The following is a 15,916-nucleotide window of genomic DNA, read 5'->3' on the forward strand; positions in this document are numbered from 1 at the left end:
CCAACGCGAATTCCCTTCCGATTGTCTGGTCGTCATGATTCTAGCGCTCTGGGCCCATAACCTGTTGAATGTCGGATATTGCGTATTGGCTAGACATCATAACCTGGACTATACAGTATATAGAGAGAAGGAATAAAACGCTGTGAGACAGGATTCGTGTATCAAGGAAGCAACATTTTTATTTGTGAAGGTCGCTCTTATATACACACACTCAGCTGGTCGTAATGAGTCAATCACTCAGCTGGTGTCAATCAGTCAATCACTCTGAATGGATGACGGGAGAGCACACTCATTATTGTCAACAATATTCAACCTAGAAAGCTGGCTTTGGGGAGCTCCAGTAGCTCACCACGTACCGCAAGTGCTATTTCAGCGCCGTGGACAACCGCGCTCGCGCGGATCTGGGGCTGAGCGTGTTCGAATCCCGGACGGCAGCCGTGCCTTTCCCAGAGTGTCTTTCCCCCCATCTGAACCCTTTCAGCCTGCTTCTGTCGGTCGAACTTGACCAAGTATGAATGCGAAGAAAAAAGCGATAAACGCTAAAAAGAACCAGCTGACTGGTCAAAGTAAAAAAATAAAAAAAAAAGCTGGCTTTGGTGTTGAACACAAAATAAATGACCCACTTATTGTGGTCTTTAGGCCTACTCATCATCATCTTCAGGATCCTCTGGGAGAAACTTGTTATGTGGATTGTCACATTCATGAAGTTGACATGGTCCACAGACAGTAGTACAAGGTAGTCCATATTTTCTGCATGAGCAGCGAAGTGTCTTGCAGGCAGTGGTACAGTTACAATGAATGACCTTCAAGAGACTGTCTGGAGCAGCATTCATTGTTGACATGAGTGGGACAAATCTATTGTCCTGCAGGTTCCAGCCCCAGTCTAGAGCATCTATACCATCATCTGTTCCCATCCAGACCATGACCTGGTAGTATGCTCTACTACAGTGGAATTTGGTAGCAGATTCAGTTGGTGGTAGACGTTCAGGCGTTACCGTTGATGAAGCTGAGACAACCTTCTTGCTGAAAATGTTATATCTCATTTTTGCAAGCGAATCTGTGCACTTTCCACCAAAAAAGACAGCCATTGCTTGGCACCCAAGGTCATCGATCACATCTGTTGTCTGGTTTGGTACAGTGAATGCATTGGCACAAGCCTGAAGGACAGGATCCCCTTTTACAAGTTTTTGGAATGCTGTCTTTTTGCCAACTCCGAAGATCCGGGAAGTTGTGTCACAGCCAGTCACAGCATGGATGAACAGCAACTGAGAACACACATCCTGTCCGAGTACTTCTTTCAAATGGTTTATGGCGTACACTTTAAAACTGCCATCAGCTTTCGACTTGTCTGATCTGAAATAAAGGCCCTTGCTATCTCTCTGTGCATAGTAAAGAAGTAAGACGAGGAGATCAGTATCTTCTCCAATCAGCGTCGTGGTGTGAAGAAGAGATGATCCCACTGCGGCCCTTACTATGTCTACATCAGCATCTCCAAGTGAATTGACCACAGTGCAATCCCGTTCTTTCAGTTCATCACTTATCATGTGGATCAGTTTCTGTTTATTCAGATCTCTTGACAGGAACTCCTCCTTCTTACCTGAGAACTCTGTCTCAGCAGTGAAGTTGACAATGGGATGAATATTGTTTCCTCTTCTTTGATGTGTGTTGTCTTTAATGGATGGCCCATCCTCATAGCCATCAAACACAATGGTTGTAGCTGAGCCATAATGTTGGATGGTGAAGTCTGCATATGACTGTGCAATTTTACCATAGCTTTGTCCGTGCTTCCATTGTATTCGGTGAAGGAGTGAACCACCATCAAGAACATAATGCTCCGTTTCTGGTACAGAATCTAGGATTGCATCACTTGCATGATCACAGATCGCGTGCGCTAGTTGTGGTTTATCAGCTTTGCGGAAGACGTTTCCGGCTTCAAAGAGGGCAGGAGGGTCTCAATTAATCCAAAATGTCAATGTGGTTAGAAGTGGTGGAGAGAATAAAAGCTAGCTTATAATGGTAGTGTCTGATTAGGTGCGAGGGATAGTGGAGGTACTTCTCAAGGTGGGGTCCGGGAGGGGGGGGTTCGAGCTGAGCATATGTGTGTAGGTTTTTTTAGATAACAGGTATTAGGGGTATATCTTATATAAGACAACTAACTAAAATGTGATCTCATTGGATGTGCCCTGACAATTAATGCTTGTATATCTTATCGTGTGTTGTCATGTTTGTTTATATGTTTGTTTAAAAAATAATAAAAAAATAAAATACAAAAAAGGGCAGGAGGGAAAGGACTGAGTTCGTAACGCATAACCTCCTCCAATGACAGCTCTCCAGTTTGGGAGACAATAAGGAAACGTTGAAAAAGAAGTGCAGAATCAATGATTTGATCAGGAGCAACCTTGATAGACGATTTTTGTCCAAGGGTTATGGCTTTATCCTTTCTACTAAATGAAAATGTGAATGCCGGCTGTCCGATCATTTTGTGCATGATGTTGCGTCCAACAGAGTCATAATCATGCACGTTCACTCCATCCTCAGCGACAACACCTGTAACAACATTCCTTAAAGAAGAGTCTGGAGAGAAAGGTGAACATATAGCAAGTTTTGAAGTAGTGATGCACCGATGTGAAAATTGTGGCCGATACCGATAACCGATATTAATATTGCTGTTCTGGCCGATACCGATATTTACCGATGTCGATATCTCTGTATAGAAAACACTTTTTTATGATAATCAAATAAAGAGCTATTTTCCAAAACTCATAATTTCTTTACTTTTGTAACTTATTTTCAGAAATGACTGATATTTTGAAACTATTTAAGGCCAAAACATGTAAAAATAAAAAAAGATTAAAAAAGTTTTTTTTTTTTTTTTTTTTTTTTAAATATCGGCCCTATCTTGATATCGGACCGATACAGATGTGTAAAAAAACGGCCATATCGGCCGATATTATATCGGCGGCCGATATATCGTGCATCACTATTTTGAAGTGATCTTCTCCAGGTCAGCAGCATCCCTTTTCATCCTTGCCTCTGTTTAATCCTTGTGCTGTTCTGATGTTGTGTATGTCTGGTTTGAGAACTCCTGCATTGCGGTGTTATACTCTGATGTTATGCCCTTTGACATTGTCCAAAGGGATCTCTGATTGTCGGTCATTCCACTTCCATGTGTCATCCCTCCTGTAGTCTTCAATGACCTCATCAATGTTGTTTCGATTACAAGATCTGAGCTGAGGCCTGCCCATGATTGGCTGCTGCGACGGATAACATGAAAACCCTTTTCAAATTTTCTGAAGACATCTGGGTGGTTGATGTGAAGCTGACTCATCTCTTGGACATAAAAGTGTGCCGATTTCAAGTAATTGTAATGCCCAGCCACAGCGAATATCGGCATGCATTCAGAAACAGCGCGTAGGTGCAAACGCCAGGAACCTGTGCGATCTGCTGTTATCAGTGACCTAGCAACTTCTAACATGTGTTGGTAATTTAGCCACAACTGACTAGTTTTGGATCTAGCACACAGTTCCATCTTCCTTTTTCCCAGCTCTTCATTTATTGTAATGAGGGTCTCTGATGTGAACACTGTTTCCAATGGCATTTCACCCTTAACTATTGAGGTATACATTGCTTCAGACTGTTCAACCATTGCTGCAAATTCATGACTATCATCTACCATTTCTGATATTATCATGCGGTTAAGACATTTGTCAACCAGAAGATGGCCACGGAATGCTCTCTGAACTGATTTGCCTGTCATCATATGGGCTACTGAGTTCTCCCCATAGACTACCCCTAGAATGTCCTTAAGTCCTGTACCGTCCATCAGTGTACCAATTGCTCCTAGCAAATTCATAAATGTGTGAAATCCTCCTAGGAGCAGGACAAAGGACTTGAGGTGACTGCACTGGTGAATCTAGGATTATCTCTGCTGCTTTCCAATATAGGGGTTGGTCAAATGTAACTACTGGGGCAAGGTGGTGTTTGGATGCCAGACCACAAATGAACTCCAGTGTTGACAGAATGCATGTTTTGTCTCCGGAGTACATGTCTATCATTGGTAAGTATCTCACTGAAGACTGCCCTGGATGTTCATCTCCCTTATGAATAATGTGCATCATCCCCTGCCAACCAGGTGCAGGCTGTTTGAAATTGAACGATAACTCCCAAAGCAGATCAACCACCTTGTTACATTCTGCGAGTCTTGGAAGTTCTTTAAATGTGGTGTCTCTGCAAAAGTGTTTGGCAAAGTGATGATCTATTATCACAACTTTTGACCTCTGCACAAGATTCAGTTCATTAATTCTGAACCTCGGAATCCTTTGGTCTGTCTTCTGTCCTGGTGTCAAGGCAGCTATCATGCCCATCCCATGAAATGTCCCTTTCCCATCAATTGTTAGAATATTATGATCTACATTGTCTGCAGCAAATAAGACGGTCGTGTTCAACACATCAACATCCTTACCAAGCATGTTTGGTGCAGTACAATTTGCAGCATTCATTTCAAACCTCTGCAGTTCAGAATAGGAAGAGCAGAATCCCATCTTATTCAGCATATCTACAATGAACCGAGACCGGTTTAAGTGGTGCATTTGCACTGCTAGGCCAATTTGCAAAGGGGCAAGGACAGCTCGTGGTCGGACTGCCTGTATGATTGCGTGGCCAATACTAGCAATTTTCTGCTCTGTCTCTTTACCGACAAACAAAGCTTTTAACACAATGTGGAGTGATTGTGGAATATAATCAAGGGCATTCTGTAGTTTTAGTGTCTCTGTAGTCGGGTACTCATTAACAGGTGGAACATTAGTCATTATGTCACTTTTTATGAGTTTTGCAGCTGTTTCAAGTAAGTGTCTCTTCTCAGACTCTTCATCACTGTTTTGTTTTGTGTTGTTATAGTAGGATCTGAGTGTCTGATGTTTTCTCTCTTATTGTAACAATACAATCCAAGCCATCTCCTTCTGCAATAAATATGCTATTTGCATATCGTTGCATCAGCAATGTTTTTAGGTATTGATTACTATATGGGATGGAATCGGCCTTAGACAAATACTCTTGCATTTTACACCTAAGTGCAGAAACGGTCAGCTGTCCATCATCATTCGTTTCAAAGTAAGCACACATTTTTGAGAAGGCTTGTTCTTGGTCCTCATTCTTTGGCCTTCCAGACTTTCTCCGCTTTGGATTACAATCCGGCTGAAATTCCATGGGAACATCACGGTCACACCGGAAATGTGTGCTACAAGCATTATGATACACACAGTCTGCAGCATGTAGATCACTATTATAGTATTCAATTCTACCTTTGACTTTGAATGACCACTCATCATTTCGTTTATCACAGCTTTGCAATATAGACTTTGCAAAGTTGTCTGTTTTCACGTAACTGTAGTCGGCACGTCCTTCATGAACATTTGTGCCGCAGAAAAGGCAATCAGTTTGGCTATTGAATAGAGCTTCAGACTGCCTAGTACTAGTCCTTTTATTAGTGGTACTTGATTCACCGCTCTGTTTCCTCTGTAAATGTAAATCAATATCTCCGCTATGTATGTACATTTTGCGGCATTCTGAATGTACTTTCATGCCAGCAGTCACATGAACAGTGTCACCTCTTTTAACACTAGCTTTATTGATCCCATCAGCACCTTTCTGACGAATCTCAACAAAATCACTTCCATCTTCCAATTTACAAATGGGACAGATCTGGGCACTGAATTCACTCATCACTTTAGAAATCAGATAATGGTCAAAAAGAAGGCTTCAACTATGCTAGCTTGAGAGCTGAGAGTGCAAACACCTCTGTCAAAGACTAGAATGAAACTGGGGCTTAAATAACACTGCCAGGTCAGACACGCCCAGGCATGCCCAAACACAGGACTAGGTCAGAAAAGAAAGAAAGAAACTGATTCAGAAAAAGAAGGCTTCACCTATGGTAGTTTGGGAGCTGGAGAGTGCAAACACCTCTAACTATAACAACTATAATGGTCAAAAAGAAGGCTTCAACTATGCTAGCTTGAGAGCTGAGAGTGCAAACACCTCTGTCAAAGACTAGAATGAAACTGGGGCTTAAATAACACTGCCAGGTCAGACACGCCCAGGCATGCCCAAACACAGGACTAGGTCAGAAAAGAAAGAAGGAAACTGATTCAGAAAAAGAAGGCTTCAACGATGGTAGTTTGGGAGCTGGAGAGTGCAAACACCTCTAACTATAACAACTATAATGGTCAAAAAGAAGGCTTCAACTATGCTAGCTTGAGAGCTGGAGAGTGCAAACACCTTTTTTAGTAAGCTATTTGTATTTGTATAGTCATTTTAAGCTCCTGGGCGCCAGTTTGGACGCCATCTTGAAAATGATGCTTTTCCGGAAGGTGTATTTTCCTAGATTTTTAGTATGTTCACAAGCATGTCTAGAGGTACCAGAATCAAGTGAAAAATCATAGTTATATATTTTTTTCTATTGAGATATATAGCCATTTTAAGCTTGGTCTGCCGCCATTTTGGACGCCATCTTGAAAATTAAGCCTTTCTGGAAGGTGTATTTTCCTAGATTTTTTGTATGTTAGTGAACATGCCCAGAGGTACCAGAATCAGTTGAGAAATCCTTTGCACCATATTCTCAATTTGAGATATAGCCATTTTAATATCTCCACCGCCATCTGGGACGCCATCTTGGAAATGGCGGCTTTCGGGGGGGTCGATTTTGGTCGACTTTTAGTATGTTATTTAGCACGCCCAATACTATCGGAATCCATCGAAAAACCTTTTGTATACATTTTTTTTGGGTTAAGTGCTTTTTTTTCATAGATTGACTCGCCTATGATCTGATGATGACCGGATGGGCGGGGGATCGTTTATAATTCCGTGGGCAACGTTAGATGATTCATCCAGAGTGGGTCATATGTTCATCATAGCAGTTTATATTGAACACGTTAGAATATAACGCTGAATCTTACCGTATGTTCCTCGCGCCGTTGGACGATCAGCGTGGAGTAGACCGTTTTCGATTATGGGATGTAGAAATGCCCGATCCATTTCCAGGTTGTATAATAGTATATACGTCCAAATAACGCTGTTTATTGAGTTAGGGCGAGCGATCTATTATCCAGTGTTTCAAGATGGAGTCGCGGGAGCTATAGAGAGTGGCCGGACCACATTTGCATGAGTACTACTGGTTCAAAGGTTAATATCCGGTTGGCGATCTGCCGATCGGCCACCAGATGGCGCTCTTGAACCGCTAAAGAGTTGAGAGGAGATCACACTTGTGTCTCAGGGCCCCGGAAAGGAAATATGATTTCGATGACAGATTTTTGAAATATTGACATCAAAGACGAGTTAAGGCGTCCTCGGCGGAATGAGCATGGCGGGGAATGACGAGTTCCGGCATTTTCGGCGGTTAAAGTGTTAAAGGAACATGCCAACATTTTGGGAAATTAGCTTTACCGTCTTCTCCAGTGAGAGACAAGAAGATGGATACCAGTTTCCTCTCTGTGCCTTCGGGAGAGTTGTTAGTTGGACAATGCCTAGCCCTAGGCTAACCGGCACTGTCCGCTTCCATTCATTGTGCTAAGCTTAGCTAGGCTAACGTGCAGCCAGATAACTTTCTACTGAACGCACAGAGAGGAAACTGGTATCTTATCATCTTGTCTCTCTGGAGAAGACGATAAGCTAATTTCCCCAAATGTTGGTTCCTTGCATGGTTGCCTCTGCTGTCGGTGGGTGATAGGGCTGCACGATTTTGGGAAATAATCTAATTGCGATTATTCTGACAGATATTGCGATTTGCGATGCGATTATAACATATTTAAAAAAAAAATTACAAGAAGAATGTTGCTGCTTTCTGTAGTCGGGTCCCAACTGCAAAATTACTGTATTACCCTGTATTATACACTTTTACTATCATGTAGACTATTCTGCTTTGTGTTTACATGTGATGTATTGTATACATGCACATTTATTATGTTCTTGTGTGATGTATCGCACATTTTATTGCTGTGTGATGTATTGCAAATGTTATTGCTGTCATCTTGGCCAGGTCTACCTTGCAAAGGAGATCTTGTATCTCAATGGGACTTCCTGGTTAAAAAAGAAAAAAAAAATATTTTTTTTTAATTGCAGGCTTGGCGATTTGATAATTGCATCATTCCAAATCGCGATTTCGATTAAAAAACGATTAATCGTGCAGCCCTAGTGGGTGAATGTGAGGAACAAAAATGACAATTTATTTTACCATTTGGACATGTCACTGATCAGTCATCAAACAAATTGAAAACATGCCTATTGATGCCTTTTGAGATATGACGTTAGACATTGCGTTCTGTCATATTGTGTGATATCAATCTAAATGCGGTGTATTGGTTCGTTTTGACGTGTGTAGCGTCTTCAGGGTTTGCACAAGGTCCTTGAAGTGCTTAAAGTGCTTGATTTATTTTAGGCATAAAAAAATATATTGTTTGTTTCCTGTTGGTTGTCAGTTAAGGCATGGGTAGGTAGGGAATTTATTTTATTTTATTTTTTTATTTTATTCTTTCCCACGGCGACTATGGATAGGGAATTTCTTAAAATGTTCACAGCAACATGGATGCATGTACTCTGCCAGCATGTTTAATATCCATAATACTAAAGGTTTGACTAAGATTTCTATGAAACTTTATTCTAAAAAAAAAAAAACGTTTTTTTTTTTTTTTTTATAATTTTTTTTAAAAACTCATAAAATATATTGGGTCGCACCTAAATCGGCAGGGTCGGTCGGCAACCGGAAACAAACAATATTTTTTGTTATGCCTTACCAAAAAATGTCGAGGCATGTAATTCCTTAAACGGCCCATTTTTTTAACAAGGTGCTTAAAGTCATTGAAAAATGAAATTCAAATCAACCATTCGCATTGAAAGTTTGTTTGTTGATCCATGATAAAATTGTTCTGAATCAAGAAATATAATTTTTTAATCTAAAGTTATAACTAATTGTCGGAAATTGGTTTTAAGCCATAAATATTGGATCCAAATTCGATATAAAAAAAATATGCATTTAAAAGTGCTTTTAACCCTTTCACTGCGACAATACACAGAAGGTTAACCCGTTCACTGCCACACGACAGCAGGTTAAAATCGTCGGTAGTGTGATGGTAAAGGGTTAACCTTCTGTGGTGTGGCAGTGAAAGGGTTCAAATGAAAAAGTGCAGAGTGCTTGGAAAAGTACTTGAAAGTCCTTGAATTTCATTTTGCAATGTCTCTGACTGTGGGAACCCTGCGTCTTGTTGTCCGTGTAGCGGTCCTCTTCGTCCACCATGGCTCAACCTCAACACAACTTCCAGGAGTTGGAGGAGTCGTCAAAGGCGCTCAACGACTTCATCCTGGGCAGCAAGGCTGACCATACAATCAGCCAAATGAGAGACGACACGCAGGCCTACATTGAGCGATGTGTGGAAACAAAGATGGCTGCCAACAAGATTTTAACAGGCAAGTAATACACAGGGTTCACACAAGGTCCTTGAAGTGCTTGAAATTCAAATCAACCATTCGCATTGAACGTTTTGTTCATCCATTCCATGATAACATTTATCTGAATCAAGAAATAAATTTTTTTTAATCTAAAGTGTAACTAATTGTCGGAAATGTACATATTGGATCTGATTTCTTTTTTATAAATAAACTGCATTTAAAAGTGAATTGTATCCTTTTTTAAATGAAAACAAATGCTTGGAAAAGTACTTGAAAGTCCTTGAATTTCATTTTTCAATGTGTGGGAACCCTGAATACAGTACTGTATTCAATTGATTTTTATTTTATTTTTTTATACACGTGTTCTTCCACTTTAGATTATTATTATTATATATATATTTTTTTTTAAATCACAATGCAGACACTGTCGTCTTTCTCTAGGATAAGATATTATTTTGTTGATCCCCTTGTTGGGCATCATAACGGGGGAGGGGAGGTACAGGTATGGGCAGGGTAATAGAAGAAAGAGATGAATATAGGCAAATATAAAACTTGATCTGAATATAAAAATATGCGGGAAAATAAACGGGGTGTAATCAATCAAATTAAATCTAAATACAACAAAAATATGACGCAAATTAACGATGTAAACAAAGGTGCAGCTGCTGAGGTATGCCCTTTTTTAACACTTTCACTGCCACACGACAGAAGGTTAACCCTTTACTATCGCATCGCCGTCGGTTGTGTGATAGTAAAGGGCTAACCTTCTGTATTGTCACAGTGAAAGGGTTTAACACCGGTCCTTGTGCTCTCTCCTCCTCTCTCAGGTTTTGCCCAGACCGAGGAGAAGGTGAGCCAGGGCCTGCTGGACCTCCAGGAGGAGGTGGGGAGGCTGGAGCAGCAGATCCAGAAGGACACCGCCAGTAACCACACCCTGGACGCAGAACACCAGTATCCTGTGTGCATGATGCGCTTGTGCTAGGGCTGACCTTTGAATTATTTCGCTTCGGGGGAATTCGCTTCGGGGCCGAGATTTGATTTTAATTCGAAGCTTCGAGATTAAAAAAAAATATATTATAAATAAAACTTTAATTTATTATTATTATTATATATTTTTTTATGTTGTGCGACTTGTACAGCACGTTGTCAGTGCTGTAAAGTTTAAACCTTTTTAAATCTTAGACAAACGAAACACTTTGCTTTCATGAAATATTGTAAGCCGTCATTTGAGGCTTTATAAAAGCAGCACAATGAACACAAATCTGTCAGTGCCGAGTCCGACCTCATCTTAAATAACAAACGGCATTGCTTGTTGTAGTTAACACATTGGCGGCTGGGATGAGTCTAATATCACTCTAGACGACCAGCATATGTAAACAGACTTGGGGCTGTTTGTAGAGCTAAATCTATACTTCATAGTATTGCTATCTGTCCATTCTCATTGTCAATTGAGTCCATGAACCGTTCCTTCAAAATGGCTTAAAGAAAAAAAAATGCATCAATACGTTCTCATTTTATAGCGCCGTGAATATAAGCGTTATACGGGATTCCGGCTAGGATATTTCCTGGAAGGCTAGATAAAGGGCTAATAGCTACTAACGTTATATCCAATGGCATTTCCGTTATACATAAGCTACAGTTAAAACTCAAACTGCATATGATCGGCACGATCCTCAAGCATGTATGCATGAAAGGGGGGGGGGGTACGTTGTTTCTTATTATTGATTACCAATAACCGTGTTCGTCTAAGTAGCCACATAGGCTGATTGGCTGGTTTGAGTATCATAACAAGGCCCGCTCGGGCTGTAATTTACGTGAAAAAGATCTTACCATGAGCCGGTTGGATCCGCCAGACCATTTCCAGTTATCGATCTCCATCTGGTAGATCGATATGTCCATTGGCTGATGATAAATCCCCTTACTGCAATCCGCGATCCAAAACGTATTCCGTGCAACAGACAATAGCGATCGCTTCATGTGAGTAGAAAACTGCATTAGAGATTAAAAAAAAAAAGACAACTTTGCAAATGTTACTGAATGATGTAGCAATGTATTTCCAGCTAAATTGAAATAATAAACAAATAAAGGGTCTCAATTAAATATGTGGTAGTAAAAAGAACCTGTGGGAGGATTTCAACAAGATAAATGCGAACATTGAACAAGAACAGTGCAAAATATTTCACTATAATATTTAAAAGCTAATTTTTTTTTAAACTGCTGCCCCCTGTGCCTATGCAAATGCCCCCGCGTGCCTATGCAGGCACGCGTGCCTAGGGTTGCCTACCCCTGATCTATAGGCTAATTTTAAGTCCCTTATTACCCCAATCAATCAGATTATATTTCTTTAAATGTGCCTGCTGGCAGTAGGCTTAATGGAATGAATAATCGAATGAGATCATGCTAGCGAAAATAATTAGTTAAACTCTTTCAGAATAAGTAGTATAAGTAATAAGTAAGTATAATGTGCTTAGGTATCATGTAGCCTACTATATAAATACATGGTTCCCAAAGTTTTCAAGGCGCGACTCCCGAAATAACGTGTCAGAGAGGGAGTTGGAGGCTATATACAGGTTCACTATTTATCAGGTTTTAATCTGTTTCGGACATCATCCATACATGCATTGAATTGATTAACCTTTGGTTTATACCAGTCATGTTCATCACCCTCTTGTTCATCATCAGATAACAGTGCTTGAACAGATAAATGCATTTTCTCAAATTAATTCTACAAAACGTCAAAGGCTTGCAATTGCTCATTCATTTTATCAAGTCACGTCACGTCATCAAATCCGTAAAACAGCGCATCTCATCAGACATTTTAAACCCAGTTACAATATCACAATAAAGTGTGAGTGACAGTGATCCAATTCGACAATCCACTAGGACTGACCTTCGATTTCTTTTTGGAATTCGAAGCTTCTGGGCCGAGATTCGATTTTAATTCAAAGCTTCGGATACAATTTTAATTTTTAATTTTTTTAAGTTGTGGGACTTGTACAGCACTTTGTTCAACTTTGTCAGTGCTGTAAAGTTTAATAAAGCATTACATCACACGCAGGAGTGTATTGTGAGAATTAGACCATGCCTAGGGGTGGTCGTTAGTCACAATACTGTGACTAAATAAAGAAAAAAGGAAAACAAAACTCAGGGAGTGACTAATTACAATGGGGGACAGCTGGTCCCAAATGAATGAAGGCAAAGCACATTCTCAACTTGACATAGTTAGAAGACAATCCACTTATAAGTTATGTCTATGTTGAAGGAATATACAATAATACTAAATAGAAATAAACAAATTTGTATATTATATATGTATATATACACACACACTCAAAATATTATAACAACCTAAGGAAATGAGTCAAAACAAACATAGAATAGATCAATAATAATATCAAAAATTATCAAAAACTATCAAACAACAATGTAAGAGCATTGAGTAATGCAAGACAAAAATACTACTATATAATGTAATCTACTTAGCCTATAGAAGTGACAACATGTCCATAGTCATTTAAACCTGCAAAGAGGTGGCCTGTATTTATACAATAAATAACAATGTATAAATACAATAAATAAATAAATAAAGTGTTCTACTGGCCTATAAAAATGATACCATGTCTATGGAATCATTTAAACCTGGGAGTGAGGTGGCCTGTAGTTTATCGATCCAGCGACTTTCTTTCTGGTTTAGAATTCTTTGTCTATTTCCTCCTCTAGACGTGAGTGGAACACTGTCAATTCCGATAGCTGTAAATAAAACAGAGGTACTTTGGTGAACTTCATGAATATGTTTAGCCATTGCATAATCCATGTTGTTAGTTTTGATAGCATATTTATGATCTGCCAGTCGATCAAGTAGGCGGCGTTTCGTACGACCAACATAAAAAGAGTCACATTTGGAACAAGACAGTATATAAATAACATGTGTCGTTTGACAATTAATAAAGCTGTTAGAAGTATATGTCTGTTTTGTAACTGGGTGGGTAAAACCTTTTGATCTTACCACCACATCGCATTGTTTACAGTGACCACATCTATACGTTCCTATAGGAGGCTTTGGTAACCATGTAGATTTAACATCTGCCGGTAGATGGCTTCGTACTAATTTAGGGTGTTTTTCTCTACCACTTATAGTACTAAGGCCCTTGCTGTTCGCAATATAATTAAAAATAATTGGAGCTTGATCCAATGTGATGAGGCCCTGTCTAACATATTCCCTGACCCGCCCCTCTGTACATTTAGGAGAGCCCCCAATCTCGGAGATAAATTCAAGTTTAAAGAAACTTAAACTTGAAACTTGAATTTATCTCCGAGATTGGGGGCTCTCCTAAATGTACAGAGGGGCGGGTCAGGGAATATGTTAGACAGGGCCTCATCACATTGGATCAAGCTCCAATTATTTTTAATTATATTGCGAACAGCAAGGGCCTTAGTACTATAAGTGGTAGAGAAAAACACCCTATCGGTTTTCTCTTTTAGTGTCTTTCTTTTTAAGAGGGAGTCGCGTTCTACAGTAGCGGCTTCAGATATAGCTGTTTTAAGAGTATTATGTGTATAGCCACGTTCTCTAAAGCGATCATACATTTCTCCGCTCTTTTCTCTAAAATCAGCCTCACTGTCACAGATTCTACGTACTCTTTTAAATTGGCCGTAGGGAACATTGTTGATCAAAGTAGAGGGATGGAAGCTCTCTGCATGTAAAATAGTATTTTTATGCGTTAACTTCCTGTACAATGACATATGTAGGTCACCATTCAAATCTTTAGTGATTTCTAAGTCCAGAAAATGGATCTTATCAGGACTAAAATCTAGAGACAGTTTTATATTTGGGTTAGTGTTGTTCAAATAACTATGAAATGCTTTCAATTCATCAATAGTGCCTTTCCACCACATAATGATGTCATCTATATATCTGGCCCACCAGATGATCTTATCTTTAAATACGTTTTGAGTGTTGAACACATAGTCCTCCTCCCATTTTCCCATAAACAAGCCTGCATATGAAGGGCTAAAACATGCACCCATAGCACAGCCTTTTACCTGTCAATACATTTACCTGTCGATACATGTTCTCACTGTCTCTCAACTAAGACATCCAACAAACTAACACATCCAACTGTCTTTCAACTAAGACATCCAACAAACTAACACATCCAACTGTCTTTCAACTAGACATCCAACAAACTAACACATCAAACTTTTCTTTTGTTTTGAACCTACTTTCTATAGAACTTCATTCTTAGATGCTTCTATAGAAAGTAGGTAAAACAAATTAAAAAAAATCTTTGCCCTATATAGGGGGGAGGGGGGGTTCTTTGCCCTATAAGGCTATGTGTCCACCAGGGACGTTTTATGAGTTGTCAGCTCCTTTCTGTCATTCATTTCTATGCTGGAGAAGCGACAGGCGCGCTCCTCTTCCCAGCGACGCGCCTCGCGTTTTATGAGCTCTGGGCGGCAGCGTTTTTGGTCTGAGCGCTCCCAGCTCATAAAGTTGAAACTAGTTCAACTTTTGGGAAAGGAGCGCGCTCATCAATGTAACTCATCGAGAAGGGGCGGCTGGCGCGAGCCTCAGAAAAACTCTCTGAGCTTTTTTTTCTTTTTTTTTTCAAATCGGTCCGCCTTGAAAAAAACGTCCCTGGTGGACACATAGCCTAAGAGGGGATTCTTTTTTATTTTTATTTTTTTTAAACCTACTTTCTATAGAAGCAGCTGGGAGGTGCGCTATAGAGTGCCTAAACTTAACCAGTTGGAAACAAGGCGGACCGTAATAAAATTAGCAATCAATCAATCAATTCAATAACCCACGCTCACTTAAAACAGCGCACCTCCCAGCTGCTTCTATAGAAAGTAGGTACAAAATTTAAATAAAAAAAGATTTGCAATTAATCATATCAATTTGCGCGATTTTTATTTTGTTCCACAATGACTCATGACCCATCAATTACATCATCCAACATTGTTTAAGAAACTAACACATTCGCCGTGACAGAATCGGTTTTTATTTAGTCTTTATGACCCTATCACCATATACTTTCGTAACGTTTACTGTCCGGCGTGTCCGCCATCTTGCTTTCACTTCTAAAAACTTGCACGGCGCATTGATAGTAATGCGGTTGTGGGCGGGTCCTGGGACCAAGAGCGTGGGGTTATTACAAATACCCACGTGTAACTTGACCGTTTCAGCCAATCAGAATCGAGAAATTTGCATGCCGTTGTATAAACCTTTTTAAATCTTAGACAAACTTTGCTTTGCTTTCATGAAACATTGTAAGCCGTCATTTGAGGCTTTATAAAAGCAGAACAATGAACACAAATCTGTCAGTGCCGAGTCTGACCTCATCTTAAATAACAAACAACATTGCTTGTTGTAATTAACAAAGAGAGGCAGAGTTGATTTAGCAAAAAATATATATATATATTCATATTTTTTTTTACAATCGAATTTTATTTTCATATTCGAATCCCATGCCCATCAAAC

General features: G+C 39.8%; 1 protein-coding gene across 1 annotated transcript in view; it reads left to right on the forward strand.

The window, feature by feature from the left end:
• Positions 1–15,916, forward strand: part of LOC311240715 (uncharacterized protein) — a 99,820-nt gene that overhangs the window by 18,166 nt on the left and 65,738 nt on the right. Inside the window, exons 2-3 of the mRNA XM_084329289.1 lie at positions 9,264–9,453; positions 10,263–10,386. Coding sequence (XP_084185415.1) covers positions 9,264–9,453; positions 10,263–10,386 — 314 coding nt within the window. The remainder of the gene's footprint in view (positions 1–9,263; positions 9,454–10,262; positions 10,387–15,916) is intronic.

The sequence above is a fragment of the Notolepis coatsorum genome, assembly GCF_963971535.1.
Source record: "Notolepis coatsorum genome assembly, chromosome: 14".
NCBI classification, from domain to species: domain Eukaryota; kingdom Metazoa; phylum Chordata; class Actinopteri; order Aulopiformes; family Paralepididae; genus Notolepis; species Notolepis coatsorum.